Below are 15,883 nucleotides of genomic sequence, written 5' to 3'. Positions count from 1 at the left end.
GTGAGTTCCATCTATAGCCCCACCGCAGTTTGGGAATCCCATCGCAGTGAAGCCATCTATGATGACCTGCGCGTTTCCCAGGGTCACTACCTTTGAGAGCAGTAGCTCAACGATTGCGTTGGCTACTTGCATGACAACAACCCCCACAGTAGATTTGCCCACGCCAAAGTGGTTCGCGACTGACCGGTAGCTGTCCGGCGTTGCAAGCTTCCAGAGGGCTATGGCCACTCGCTTCTGGACAGTCAGGGCTGCTCGCATCCGGGTGTCATTGCGCTTCAGGGCAGGGGACAGCAACTCACAAAGTTCCATGAAAGTCCCCTTCCGCATGCGAAAGTTTCGCAGCCACTGTGATTCATCCCAGACCTGCAGCACTATGCGGTCCCACCAGTCCGTGCTTGTTTCCCGGGCCCAGAATCGCCGTTCCACAACATCAACATGACCCATTGCCACCATGATGTCCTCGGCGCGGGGTCCTGTGCTTTGTGACAGGTCTGTGCCACTCTCAGACTTCAGGTCCTCACCGCGCTGCCGTAGCCTCCTCGCCCGATTTCTCAGCATCTGCCTCTGGGAAAGGTGGATGATAAGGTGCGAGGTGTTGACAACAGCCATAACTGCAGCGATGGTCGCAGCGGGCTCCATGCTCGCAGTGCTGTGGCGTCCGCGCTGTCACTGGCCAGAAAAGTGCGCGAACTGATTTCCCGCCGGCGCTTTCAGGGAGGGAGGGCGGGAGTGACGGTTGGATGACGACAGTTACCCAAAAGCACCCTCGACACATTTTTTTCCCCAGAAGGCATTGGCGGCTCGACCCAGAATTCCAATGGGCAGCGGGGACTGCGGGAACTGTGGGATAGCTGCCCACAGTGCACCGCTTCCAATGTCGACGCTTGCCCCGTTAGTGTGGACTCACAAAGTCGAATTACTGTCCTTAGTGTGGACACACACGTTCAACTTTGTAATATCGATTCCACATATTCGATTTAAGTAAAATCGAACTACTCTCGTAGTGTAGACATACCCTTAGACCAAATGCTACTTTCACTTCCACTGGGTAAATCTGGAGTGAAGGCAATGGAGTCAGAATGTATGACAGGTTAAAATCAGCTTCCATGTCTATTCTTTCTGGGTTTGCAAATAGCAATTTAGCATAGATTTTGTTGTAACTTGTATGGTAAAATATGGTGCAATTTCTCTATCAATTGGCCTTTTTTTTTCTCTGTACCATATCAATTTTTGTTAAAGATCTACCCAGCTCTGACATTGCACAGTGTTCTGACTACTGCCTATGGTCCTGTCCAATTAACTTTAAATCTTAAATATATGTCATTTAGAAATGTTTAACTCTAACTAGGAGTTGGAGAGCATTAGCTAGCCAATAATCAGATGCTTTTCAGTTAAGATAAACAGGAGTGATTATTATCAGGCAGCCAGTCTTAGTAGTAATAGACTGCAGCCCTATGTCTTACTCACTAAGCAATTAATCATACTGATGGGGTTGTAATAAATCAAAAAGGTGACAATTCATGTTCTGAACTTTCTAACCCAAAACAGGTCTAATACAAGGATTGTAATGTTGCTTAAAAATTCAGCAACACAAACTAAAGCTAACATGGAACATCAATGAAATGGTTTGCATGTTTATTATATGCATAACTGTTAACCCAAGATCAGATAAAATAAGAATCGACCCAACAGTTAGTACATACTAAACTTTTTTTTAGGTTCATAAAAGTCTGATTTATATTTGGTTCTTTGCATTAGCACATAACTCATTACCTCCCAAATTTCAGCTAAGGCCAGAAAATAAATTACTGAAAAATAACCAAAAAGCCTGTTCTTGTGGTATTCCCAGCGTAACTGAAAATTTGAGTGCTGGATAGTCACTAAATCTTTATTTCATGAGATACTGTAGCAGTCTGACCTCTAGAATAAAAGAGATTCAAACATGTTCATATAAGCATTGTGTCTTTTAGGTTCACCCATCCATAGCGTGCCATTCGTCATCTGGTGAATATGCAGGTATATTCAAAGAAGAACACTGTGCTATTTCTGGTCCTGCACACAAAGAAATATTGAGCTCATTGTTTAATGCTTTAATGAGAAATGTTTATACCTAACCTCCTGTATCTGAAGTCCCAAATGGGAAGCATACAGGCAGATATGCAAAGAGGTCACACTTTATTGTGGCAACAGATTTGTTATTGCAATCATTAAATTAGAAAGCTTAACATTAAAAAGTAATACTCTTTCAATATTAGCTTACGATACCTCAGATGCATTTTACACACTCCAATAGCAGAACATAAATGTGAGCACTAGATATAAATACGCAACATTCTGCTGTATAGTTCTAATGTAGTGGAACAGATAAAAAGGGGTAAATCAGACAGGTATAGATAAATCCTCAGTAGTGGTATTTTCTGACTGGGAAGTTGTGCTTTAATGGCCAGCCTTTGAAAAACAAATAAATTGGGTTTGTGCTGACATTTAAAGGCAGTGTAATACATTTTCTGGAGCATTAAAATCAAAAAGGAATTCAGCTATTTATCATTTCAGAATTGGGGTAGCCTTATTAGTCATCCATGTCAAGAAAGAAGATATCAAGGCAATTGAAATATGGTCATTGAAAGCCCATAATAATCACAAACTAAATCAGAAGTTCCTGAGGACATTGGTAATGCTTGTCATCAGGGGGCAAATGTTGGCTTAATTGTCATTTGTTCAGTGGCATGTGTGTAATACAGTATATTTTCAGATAGTGATTTCTGAATTCAGTCATCTCCTAAGGATGCTCAGGTGGTACTGGCTTCATAGTGATGTTATGAATAGATACAAAAAGGGAAGAAATTGTCCTTGTTGGACATAGTTTGATAGCTGTAATGGAGATAAAACACAGGAGAACTGAGAGAGGTTATCTCATGTGAGGAGAGAGACCTACGGTACTCAGAGATCATGCACCTAATGCAGCGGTTCTCAAACTGTGGGTCACCAGTTCATTTTAATGGGGTTGCCTGGCAAGGCCAGCATTAAGGGGTGGCAAGCAAGGCAACTGCCCAGAGCCTCACACCACAGGGGCCCTGCAAAGCTAAGTTGCTCAAGCTTTGGCTTCAGCCCTGTGTGGCAGGGCCAGGGTTAGACTCACCGTGGCCCAGGGCAGAAATTCTTAAATGCCTTGGAGTACCCACTAGATAAAAGTGTACAGTGCAGGTAATTCCATAATCATTTCAGTGTATATCTGGGGGGGCCTTTGTCAGTCCTCCTCCTTACCCATCCTGGTCTCCAGCCAACCCACTGCTGGGACCTCACCATTCCCGCCTCAAATAAGGTTTGGGCGGGCTATAAAGGAGAGGGGATTTGGTTCCCTGCAGTACCAGTCATAGGAGCCCTAAACCCTCCCCCCCACCTCTCGTTTCTGCTCCTTTAAAGAATACCTCCTTTAAATCCTTTACCAATCCATTTTATCTGATCACCACATCCCTTTGCTACAGAGTATCTGCACTGGACATCCGCCCCACATTTATATAATGAGTTGCAACATCATTGCCTAACTCCTGTTCCATGTTCTCCCCCAACTAAATCCCCCCAGCTGCTATGAGGAAGGTGGAAAAAAACCCACTTCACCTTGGCCAATCTGGCAGTGAGGGAAAAACTCCTTCTCAGTCTCTTCCCTCCCGCCCCCCGCTGCTGAGAAAGGAGTGACTAGTGCAATGCTGACAAAATCCAGTATTTTACCACTTCCGTGGGTGTGTGCTGCCCCACCTGATCCAGGCAAAAGAGGGCTTTTCCTGCACCAGCATGGACCTATATAGTAGCCCTTCTCTTCTGGGGGGAGATGGGTCAGTGTTCACATTCTAGGGTGAGCATATTTCCCTAAACTGAAACCGGCACACCAGGTAAGTGGTGACACCAGGTGGCCTGAGCCCCACTGCGCCTCACCGATCACCTGAGCCCTAGTTATCCTTTCTTTATGAAAATGGGAAAGAAACCAAATATAGAAAAGAATCCAACTGGTCAGTGTTTTTGACAAGATTTCCTGAATCTTAGTATTTCCCTGGAACAACTTTCACATAGCAGTATAGCATCTATGAACATAACCTGCCTGGCATAAATCAACTACACAGTATCAGTATAAAGCCAACTGGCACGCTACAAAACATCCTAGTGTGTCTCCTTGACTCTTCACCAGGAGACCCCACCCAGGAGCAGGATCTCCTTGGGAAGCCCAATACTAGAACTGCCAAGTCACAGAAAGGCTCTTCATGAGGAGACAAGCATGAGAATTCCCCAAAAAGTGAAAGATCATGTTTTGGGGAGCCCAGTACTGGGACTTCCTCCTCCAGTAATTAAATCATGTTTTAAACAGTAAAAGCTGACAGGACCATTTTTTCATTTTATTTTGGAAACCCCCTCTGTTATGGTACCCTAGGTAGCTGTCCTCTTTGGTACTGCTTAACAATGGCCTTGCTATCACTCCCAGTCCTCCATTGCCTTCAAACATATTCATTTTTTTTTCACTAGCAGAGGAACTACTGTGTTAATCTCAGAGAGACTAAAAACAGAACTATAAAAAGACAGAAAGGCGGCAGAGAAGGGCTTTAACCTCTGGGATAAACTCACTTACATGACTTGAGATGTTATTGGATCCTGACTGCTCACTCATTGGGGAATGTCAACTGCAGATTTGCTGCACTGCTGTAATATATTCCATCTTGACAGTTGCTGTTACCCCAGACTGAACATATAAGGGGGAGATACCTCAGAAAGAGGTAGGTAGACAGTCTATCATTAATCCTACCAAGTCTAAATACTTGAGACAAGATTCTCAGCTGATGTAAATTTCCATAGCTCCATTTGAGTCAATGAAACTACGCAGTTTACCCCAGCTGAGGATTTATTTTTCGTCAGCAATAAATGGCATAAGCTGACATGAACAAAATTCAGAACTAGGCCGTGATGAAGCAGAGAAACTGCCAGCAAGCTCAGCAGGGGTAAAAGAGAGACTTTGGGCCCAGCTAGCCCCGCCTTGTTATTCCTGCAGCCAAGGCCAGGCTTGGAGGGAGGAGAAAAGGAGGGAGTCTGGCTCAATTTGTGGCTGACTGGTGAAGGGGTAGGAAGTAGCTGCTTTCCTAACTGAGGGGAAGGATCACTAACTTGCTTGCCACCTGGGAGGAAGCACTGTCTCCCCAGCCATGGGAGACTGTGGAGGAGACCTAGGAGCCTCCAGCCCTGGAGGTAACTGAGTGGGTGAAGCCCAAGAACGTTGTAGAGTTTGGCCTCACCAGCTTGGGGGTGCCCTGCCTGAAGGAGCCTGAACCCATGACCAGATGCCCCTATGAAAGGCAGCACACTGTCCAACTAAATTGTTCAGTTTGGGCATGGCCCCTCTAGTCCAGACACTGGTGAGAAGTAGCCTAGGGCAGTGGGTTTAGACTCTCTGCCAGGAGGGCTGCTCCTGTTCAGGGGCTTACAGTCACAGAGCCCTTGGCTGGGACATTGTGGAAAGGGAGGGTCCAGGTGCCTCTAACACCCCCCACCCTTAAAGACTGAGGTCACCCACTCAAGCAAGGGGCTGGAGGCCTTTCCACTCTGGGGAAAATACTTCTACTGTGGATGCTCAAAGTCTAGCAAAAGGTATCTTTCCAAATCAAAACGATACTTTGCAACTAATAGTGCTGGTTAATTGTCAGCTGAAATTTTGAGTAGATTTTATTACCTTTTCTGTCTGTCATTTCTTCCTTGTTATCCCCAGCAACCCACAAAGTGAAATATGTTCTTCAAAGTTTCATAATGACAAGTATAAAATAATTTTTAAAGGCCATCTCATTTCAATTTAAGTTGTGGCTTTCATTAATTAGACTTGTGTCCTCCTATTTTGGGGGCGGTTCTGTGGCCTATATTGTACAAGAGATCAGACTAGATGATTACAATAGTCCCTTCTCACCTTGGATTCTATGAATAAGTAGCTAGGAAAGTGCCAATTATGGTGTGCTGAGTCTTCATAGAAACCTTTGAAACTCTATAGACACTTTAGACTTGTTCTGGGCAAAAATATCCCTTGATCTCAGTTGGTGCAGGATTGGCACTCATGGTGTAAAGCAGCATTTTCAAAGTATTTTCATATCCAACTAATCAATTTGTATTTCTTTACATCCTGATCCATTGTCTCAGAGTCAAAAATAATTTGGTCACCGGACATTTATTAAGGATCTTTTGCTATGTAGTGGAGTTCATTGTTAGTATTTTACTGTAAATAAAATGTGCTTACGGCCACTGAATGCAGTGAATCTTTGTTTGGGCAGCAGGGAAAAGAGGATGGGGCTCCTTTAAAGGTCCTTACTGCATTTGGGTTATAAGGAGGGACGCACATACCTGAGCAGAGCCAAGGGGCAACAGAAAGTGGCTGGTCCAATTGGGGGCTCTGACCCATCATGTGCACTTGGGGGAGGAAAAGGTATTTATACCTTAAGCAATCCACAAGGATCTCATTCTTGAGAGGGCTTCAGTAGCTGGAGCTGTCCATCCATTTAGCCAAAGAATAAATACAGACTGGACAAAGCAGTGCCTCCACTTTAGAGGGATGGTATGTAGGAGAAAGAAGATAAATTAGTCTTAATTCTTAGTCACAGTCTACTGATACTATCAATACAGGTGCTGGTAGTGGGTGAACACCTGTCCATTTTGACTGGCTTGAGAAGACAAGATACCCACATGGCCATCAAACAAAAATCAGATAACCAATTTCAGGCAATAATCAATTTTGTTGTTCAGATAGCAGTGTAAAGTTTTATATTACATTATCTATTAATCACACAAATCATCCAGTCGCCCTGTGTCTAAGAAATTGTATGTTAAAACACTGGATCTGTTTCTGATCTCATGTCACTTGTACACTACAGTTACTTTACTGTGCCTGATTCTGCTCTCATACTCTTCAGTTCCACTGAAGTCAATAGAAATAAACCAGTGTAAGTGAAAAGAAAATCAGACCCTGACTTCAGTGGAGAGTTACTCCTGATTTACACTAGCGTAGGAGAGAAAAGAATAGAGCTTGATTGTTTCTCCAGCAATACAGCACATTGGTTGGAATTTTCATATAACTGACAGAAAATTGTGAAGAGAGCTTTATTGTTCTCAATGTCTAATCCATTTATTTCATTATCTCAAAACTCTAGCAGGAGGACTGTGTTATTTATAAAGTGCATAGCAGTTTCTCCTCCCCTCACCTTCCCCCCTCCCCCCCACCCACCGCGCACACACACATACACATTGTTCTCTAATACTAGGAAAACAGCTGATTTATTCTTGTCACGTCACATGCTGGGGGTCTGAAAGGATGAAGACTGCCTCAGATGCTGTACAATGTCTGATTCAGTTTGCTATTGACTAATGTCTCCAGTGCATAAAAATACAACTAGTCCCATTAGTTAAGTGCAATTCCCAGCTAAAAAATAAATAATACATGAACGTCCTCCACCATCACCTCAGCATGGTGTTTAGTGGCTGCTTAAAGGTACCATATAATCTTGTGGATGACTTAATCGTTCCCTGCTTCACTTTTCAAAGGAGAAGAGTGGTTATTAACCCTAGTGTTCTCACAACATTTTCACAGTAGATCTTTATTGAACAGTTAGTGCTGCTTAGGTGGCTGAAGAGAGGATCTGAGTGTTATAAAACACTTGCTGCTGGAAAATTAAACAAAAATAGATGAGCTAATAAGGATTTTAAAAAGATTATAGTGGGAAAGGGTGTCTCGCTTTGATCTTGTACCAGCTAAAATTTCAAATCTTGAATAGCTAATCAAAAAGAAATGAAAGCACACAATGATTATCACACAAGTATTACTTTTTCCCCTAAGATTTCATTCTAGGTAGCTTTTTTCATTTTTTAATACATATTTTTGTAATATGTACCTATTTAAAAGATTCAGTACTAGGCAAATTGGTTGAAACTATAGTAAAGAACAGAATTATCAGATGGCTTTTGTAAAGGGAAATCATGCCTCACAAATCTACTAGAATTCTTTGAGGGGATCAATAAGAATGTGTACAAGGGTGATCCAGTGAATATAGTGTACTTAGATTTTCAGAAAGCCTTTGACAAGGTCCCTCGCCAATGACTCTTAAGTGAAGTAAGCTGTCATGGGATAAGAAGGAAGGTCTTTTCCTGGATCAGTGACTGCTTAAAAGATAGGAAATAAAGGGTAGGAATATATGGTCAGGTCTCACAATGGAGAGAGGCAAAGAGGTTATCTCCCAAGGATCTGTACTGGGACCTGTACTGTTCAACATATGCATAAATGATCTGAAAAAAGGGAAGTGGCAAAATTTGCAGATGATACAAAACTATTCCAGATAGTTAAGTCCAAAGCAGATTGTGAAGAGTTACAAAGGGATTTCACAAAACTGGGTGACTGGGCAACAAAATGGCAGATGAAATTTAGTGTTGATAAATGCAAAGTAACGCACGTTGGAAAACATAATCCCAAATATACATATAAATGATGGGGTCTAAATTAGCTGTTACCACTCAAGAAAGAGATCTTGTAGTCAGAGTTCTCTGAAAACATCCATTCAATATGCAGCATCAGTCAAAAAAACAGAATATTGGGAATAGTTAAGAAAGGGATAGATAATAGGACAGAAAATATCATGTTGCCTCTATATACATCCATGGTACACCCACATCTTGAATACCGTGTGCAGATGTGGTCATCCAATCTCAAAAAAGATGTATTGAAATTGGAAAAAGTACAGAAAAGGGAACAAAAATTATTAGGGTACGGAACAGCTTCCATATGAGGAGAGATTAATAAGACTGGGACTTTTTAGCTTGGAAAAGAGATGACTAAGCAGGGATCTGATAGAAGTCTATAAAATCATGACTAGTGTAGAGAAAGTAAATAAAGAAGTGTTATTTACTCCTCATAATGCAAGAACTAGGGATCACCAAATGAAATTAAGAGGCAGCAGGATTAAAACAAAAGAAAGTATTTCTTCACACAATGCACAGTCAGCCTGTGGAACTCTTTGCCAGAGGATGTTGTGAAGGCCAAGACTATAACGGGGATCAAAAAAGAACTAGATAAGTTCATGGAGGATAGCTCCATCATTGGTTATTAGCCAGGAGGGGCATGGATGCAAAATCATGCTCTGAAGTGTCTCTATCCTCTATTTGCCAGAAGCTGGGAATGGGCAATATGGGATGGATCACTTGATGATTGCCTGTTCTGTTCATTCCCTCTGAAGCACCTGGCATTGGCCACTGTTGGAAGACAGGACACTGGGTCAGATCAGGGGTTCCCAAACTTAGTTCATGGCTTGTTCAGGGTAAGCCCCTGGTGAGCTGCAAGATGCTTTGTTTACCTGAGCGTCTGCAGGTACGGCCGCTCACAGCTCCACTGGCTGCGGTTCGCCATTTGCCAATGGGAGCTGCAGGAAGCAGTGGCTTATGTTCTTATGATCTAATTTCCAAAAATGTAATAAATATTACTTGACAGTAGAGTGGGATTAGATGGAAATTTTGACTGCATAAGGACTCTGTAATCAGGGCCTAACCTCCAGGTCTAAATAACACAATACAGTTTAACTGTTTCACTATATTTGCTATATTTTTTTAAAATATGTACAGATTGTTTTACTCTGATTTGTTGTTTGTTTACATGGTATATTTCTTGTTCTAGGTTCTATCCTTAGGAGCAGATGTTCTGCCAGAATATAAACTCCAGACACCTCGCATCAACAAGTTTACTATATTGCACTACAGTCCTTTCAAAGCAGTCTGGGACTGGCTCATCTTGTTGCTGGTGATATATACTGCCATATTCACCCCTTACTCTGCGGCCTTCCTTCTGAATGATAGCGAAGAACAGAAGAGACGAGTGTGTGGATATTCTTGCAGCCCACTGAATGTGGTAGACTTAATTGTGGATATTATGTTTATCATTGACATTCTAATAAACTTCAGAACAACATATGTAAACCAGAATGAAGAAGTGGTAAGTGACCCAGCAAAAATAGCAATTCACTACTTCAAAGGCTGGTTCCTAATTGACATGGTTGCTGCAATACCTTTTGACCTGCTGATTTTTGGATCTGGCTCTGATGAGGTAAGCTAAAATAAAAAAGTAGCCTTTTCTTCCCAAGTATTGACTTTGATAATCTGCTGTATCCACACATAACATTTCCCTGACAGTGAGCTCAATTAGGCTGTTCAGTAATCTCCCAAGGAAAGTGGTGAAAGCCCCAGCACTTGGGACTTAAAATTTAACTGTACAAAACACCAGTAAAATGGTAGCGGATGAGCCTTCTCTGGCAGAAAAACAGACTGGATGACCCAAATCAATTTTTTCATTCTCAAATTCTTTGACACAATCTTCTTTACAAATAACAACATAAACATACCATACACACAGTATTGCAGAATAATCTTGGTGTTCTAAAGACATTTCTCTCTTCCTGTCATTAACCATGTGTGTGAGTGAAACTGTTCTGTGGATAGGTTGAGGGAATCACTCATCAGGGCTGTCAATCTGGCAAGGTTAAACCAAAACTATTACTAGGTTTGTTTTTTAAATCATTTTAGAAGTTCAAATCCTTGCTAAAATAACCTGGGCCAGATCCTCAACTGGTATAAACTAACGTAGCTCTATTAACTTCACTTGAGCTGGTCTGATTTATACCAGCTGGGGCTTTGGCACAAGAGATTTAGTACTATGGTATTTAGGTTTAATATCTATGCTCAGATGCAAAACTTAAATGTGTTATATACAGTTTAGGTAGAGCAAGTGTAAACTCGACTTGCACCAATTTTCAAATATATACATTTGAAAACTGTCCCAATATGTGTAACGCACACACATTTTGTGGATACCTGACCCAGTTCTGCCTCCTTCCAAAGAGTTTTTATTTAATTTAAGAAAGGCTAAAGTTATAATGTACTTTGTGATGAAAGCTGAACTGACAAGTAGAAAATTCTTTTTTGAGGGTAGGTAGAATTAGAGCAGTTTAAAAAAAAATAGCAGCAGCAAACCCAGCAAAATATGATGATCTGTGGGTTTCACAAAGGACACAATGAATCCACTTTTCCCCAATACCATTTTGTACATTTTGAAATAGGGGAAACTGAAAGTTTTGTGAATAATGTGTTGTGAAGGGAGACGAAGGTGAACAATAACGCTTAATTGATAATCTTAGCATGAAATTTACTCATTTCACTAGGTACCATCAGTGTCGCAATGTGGAGACTGTTATGTCTACATATACAAAGAGCAAAAACATACATTCCATCTAAAATGACTTTTTATTAAAGGAAAGCAACAAGAAGAAGGAACAAAAATCAATTCTTTGTGAAAGAGCACAATTAGTGTGTTGTCTTTGACAGACTGAACTGAATTCTGAGAATAAGATGGCTATGCTCAGAAGGGCAGTTCTTAGAAACTGAAGCAAACAAGTATTTAAGGGCCTAGAGCAAACAAATGACACGTTTAGTAGCCATTTGCACCTCAGAGACTAGTGATAATTTATAGTCTTACAAAAATTCAGAAAGAAGGAAATGTGTAACCTACAGTTTCTCTTACTTCTGCTTTTTCAGTTGTATGTAATGAGAAGGGCTTCCCTCCCTCCTTCCCTTCCATTTTCCCTCCTTTTTGATGGATAGATACTATGGTGATGTGGACCATATAAATACCTGGGAGGGAGGATGAGAGATCAGGTCCATAGGGATCCTTCTGTTTCCCACTGAAGTCGATTGAAAGATCCCCATTGCTTTCAATGGGCTCCGACACTTATAGAAGGGAAAATGGGGAGTCTGAAGATATGTGCAGGGAACAAAATTAGTGGAAAGAAAGTCTTGTGAAAGGAATACAATAAAAAGAAAGAGATGGTGCATTAAAGGGATGAGGAAAACATGAACCGTCCCCTCACCAACAAAGAGCTTTTATCTGCAAAAGAAGACCAAAAAGCACAGAGGCAGATACAGCAATAGCAGTATCTTCTTATCTTTTGCATTTGTCACACTTACCCATGGTCAGTCTCCTGTATTTCTTCTGAGTCAAGTACTATCTCCTAACTGGCACCTGCAAGGAAAAGAATGCAAAAGGGGCACCACTGATAGCACTACCATGTGGTGCTGCTATTAGCTTGGACCAATTTGTTCCTACAATGTATGGAGAAGAAGAGAACAAATCTAGGGTGGAAGCTGCAGTGAGCCTATGAAGAGGGGCTACATCACTGCTTCTCCACCTTTCCCCCTCTGGAAATTATCCACCTGACCCCTATATTGTGAGGAAAAAGTCCATAGAGTCAGGGAATGGAGAGAAGCTAGGAAGGAACCACTCTTAAGTGGCCTGATCCAAAGCCCACCATGGTTAATGAAGACTCCCAATGCTCTTTAGATTTGTCCCTAAGTGTCATGGTTCTCCCCTCCAACAGACGTATGGCAGGAAAAGGTGTGGAGTGGTAGATTCTATAGTGATGGGCACTTTAGAAATACTCTAGGTAGGTACGTAAAATTGCAGAACAGCAGCAAAGAATATTCTGGCAGCTGAATTCCCAAATAGCACAAAGTTCAGCAAAAAAATGGCTTGTTGCTTATAGTGGATATAAAGAAATCAATTTATTCATTTTATCCCTCTCTCATAATTGAATATTTCTGCTAACTGTAGAATCTAGTTAGCTTTGTCTGAGGAACAACCGGTCTATGGACTTTATGACCAGTTCAGCATATCTTTTCAATAAACTCCTCTCTCTCTCTCATTTATAGCATTAGATATAGAGTTACTTTCTAAAGCTGCTGGGTGAAAGTCTAAACTTCACTTTTATTGTAGTTTGGTTTCCTATGTTCCTGAGTATAATATTTCTAGTATGATCCCTTTTTAATAGCCCAGTGAGAGAGAGTGAATGTAAAACCTTTACAATGAAGTGCCTGTCATTTCATAGACACTTTCTGTCATGGGGGTGCCTTTCCCTGAAAAAGCTTTTTTCATTACCTAGGGGTTCTTCAGATAAGAGCCCCTGCTAACAATTGTGCCTGGACATCCTTTTTATTAGCCAACATCAGTTCTAAAGAGAGCATCATGTGTGCTCACCCAGCTTTAGCAAACCTAGCTATCAAACTGTGCCTAGAAAGGGCAGGATATAATCAAAATGCCACATGCAGCATTACTTGAATACCTCTATTTGTGCCTTAGTTTGTCAATACAGGAAACTAATATAAAGAAATCAATTTATTCATTTTATCCCTCTCTCATAATTGAATATTTCTGCTAACTGTAGAATCTAATGTAAAATAAACCTTTTCAGTTTAAATAGATTTTTAACACAATACTATTATAGCTGTTGTGCGCTGTTCTCTTCTCTGTGTGTTTTGACTGTTGAGTGACATCCGTGAAACTTTGGGAGGTTAGGGGATGACATACATTATCTTTTTGCCTTCTGTTACTCTGATAGTTTATTTTGAATCTTGTTGCTAGAATCTGGCCTAGATTTTCAGAAAAATGTACATGCAGTTGCATAGCTAAGTGTGCGCGCACACAAATAAATCATTTGCATGCACATTTACAATGATTGGTCATGATACCTTGATCAAAAATTAAATATACTTTTTTTTTTTTAAGCGCCTTATTTACCTACCATCTTCCTACTTCAGGTCCCAGATGCAGTGAGAGATGAGGACGGAGGGATCTGCTGATAATCAGAGTTTTTTCTTTATCATATAGGCCCCAGTTCAGCAAAAGATGTAAGCACGTGCTTTAATGGCTTCAACAGGAGTGCTCACGTGCTTAAAGTTATGGACATAAGTGTTTTGCTGAATCGGGGGTAGAGAGGGAAAACATCATCCTGAAAGTTACAGAAGGAAGTAAGATCCTGTGCTATTGCTATTTGTACAAATAATAGTAATACTGACCAGTGTTACTGTATAAGGCATGTTCAAACCCTGTATCAACAGGAAAAAAAGTAATCTTAGGAAATGGGGGGGGGCACGAGAACCCAGGAAATGGGCAGCAAGTTTAAAACAAATAAAAGGAAGTTCTTCACACAGCGCACAGTCAACCTGTGGCACTCCTTGCCTGAGGAGGTTGTGAAGGCTAGGACTATAACAGGGTTTAAAAGAGAACTAGATAAATTCATGGAGGTTAAGTCCATTAATGGCTATTAGCCAGGATGGGTAAGGAATGGTGTCCCTAGCCTCTGTCTGTCAGAGGGTGGAGATGGATGGCAGGAGAGATCACTTGATCATTACCTGTTAGATTCACTCCCTCTGGGACACCTGGCATTGGTCACTGTCGGTAGACAGGATACTGGGCTGGATGGACCTTTGGTCTGACCCAGTATGGCCATTCTTATGTACAATTGAATGGGCCATTTTAAATTGGTAACAATGTCAGAAAAAGGGATGACTTTGTGGTTAACATGAAGGCATATGAATCAAATACTTCTATTCTGAGCTCTGAATTAAGTAAGTCTCACAATGCACATGCTAGGTAATATGTCCATTTTACAGCTTGGGAAATGTTATGATGAAAAAATATGCCCAATAGCAGCCCTAGGGATAGGACCGAAGAGTCCTGACCCCCAGTCTACTGTTCAAATTGGTAGACTCCCGTGTCTCCCTTAAACTGTATATTAAAACCAAGCTCCAAACATCACAGAAACTGATATCATACATAGTTTTCACTTCCCACTTTAGCACTTAATTTGCAAATCAAATTTTCAAACTTTCATATCATGGACTATGTCTTTTCATATGAATCATCCCCCCTTGCATTTGCAATCCTAAGGACCACCTCACCATCCATTCATGATCACATAATATTATGGTGGGAACTACAGAAATCATTTACACGAATAAGCAATCTCAGGAAAGTCTTTAGTGTATTTTTAGCTGCCTTTAAGTCTATCAACTTGAAACTAGGAGGAGCTCCAGTACTGATTGCCCAGTCAGCTGTCTGTGGACCTACAGCAATGATCCATGGACCACAGTTTGAGAATAAATGTCCTATTGTAAATTACTAATATTCATTATTAAGATGTTGGTGTGAAGGACAATGATGACACATACAGCAGAAAGGTTTTCAACTTCAACAAAGTCCTCAGAAGAGGCTATTTAGCAAACTGAGAAATCACAGGGTGAGCGGCAAAGCTCTATCATGGATTAGAAAATGGTTTAAACAGAGAAAGAGGTTAATAGGGGTTTTCCTCAAGGATCTTCAGTAGGCTTGCTCTTATTTTATATATTTATTCATGATCTGGAAAAGAGGTGAACAAAGAGGTGCCAAAATTTGCAGGTGACACAAAATGAATTAGGCTAGTCTATTCTAAAAAAAAAATTGAGGAACTTCAGAAAGACCTTATAACACTAGTAAGCTGGGAAACATGGTGACAGAGGAAATACAATGTAGATAAATACACTGTTAAGGATTAGTTTGAGCTATGCATACACATCAAGTGTTATTTAGTTTTTAAAAGAGACAAATAAGAGCGGACATGATAGAAATATATGCATTAATAATAATAATGAATATTTTGAAGAAAATAAAACCACCAAAACAAGATGAGGGATCTAACCATCAGGGTTTGAGTTATAATGGCTGTTAGCTCAGAATGAACACCATTTGTGCAGATAATTAGCTAATCCCAACTCAGTCTTCCAAACAATTGAATACCAGTAATACCTTCCAAATGATGCCTCTGCAATCAGACAGACTAATGGATCTTCCTGTTTCTAGTCATTCCATCATCAATTGACCTCCAACAAAACAGCCTCATGTTATAAATCAGTTCAACATCAGGGCCCTGGAAATTGAGGATCTAAACTAATCTCAATAGTGAGGAAGGAGACAGTAATCGGGCTTGAGGAAAACCCATAACTAATGGGTAAGGATTTTATA

At 40.9% G+C, this 15,883-nt stretch overlaps 1 protein-coding gene across 1 annotated transcript in view; it reads left to right on the top strand.

Moving 5' to 3' along the window:
* The window catches only part of KCNH7 (potassium voltage-gated channel subfamily H member 7), a 338,032-nt gene that overhangs the window by 261,106 nt on the left and 61,043 nt on the right, over positions 1-15,883 (top strand). Inside the window, exon 7 of the mRNA XM_065413350.1 lies at positions 9,677-10,102. Within this exon, the coding sequence (XP_065269422.1) occupies positions 9,677-10,102 (426 nt within the window). The remainder of the gene's footprint in view (positions 1-9,676; positions 10,103-15,883) is intronic.

Source organism: Emys orbicularis, chromosome 11 (genome assembly GCF_028017835.1).
Source record: "Emys orbicularis isolate rEmyOrb1 chromosome 11, rEmyOrb1.hap1, whole genome shotgun sequence".
NCBI lineage: Eukaryota > Metazoa > Chordata > Testudines > Emydidae > Emys > Emys orbicularis.
This window is presented reverse-complemented; position numbering and strand designations above follow the sequence as displayed.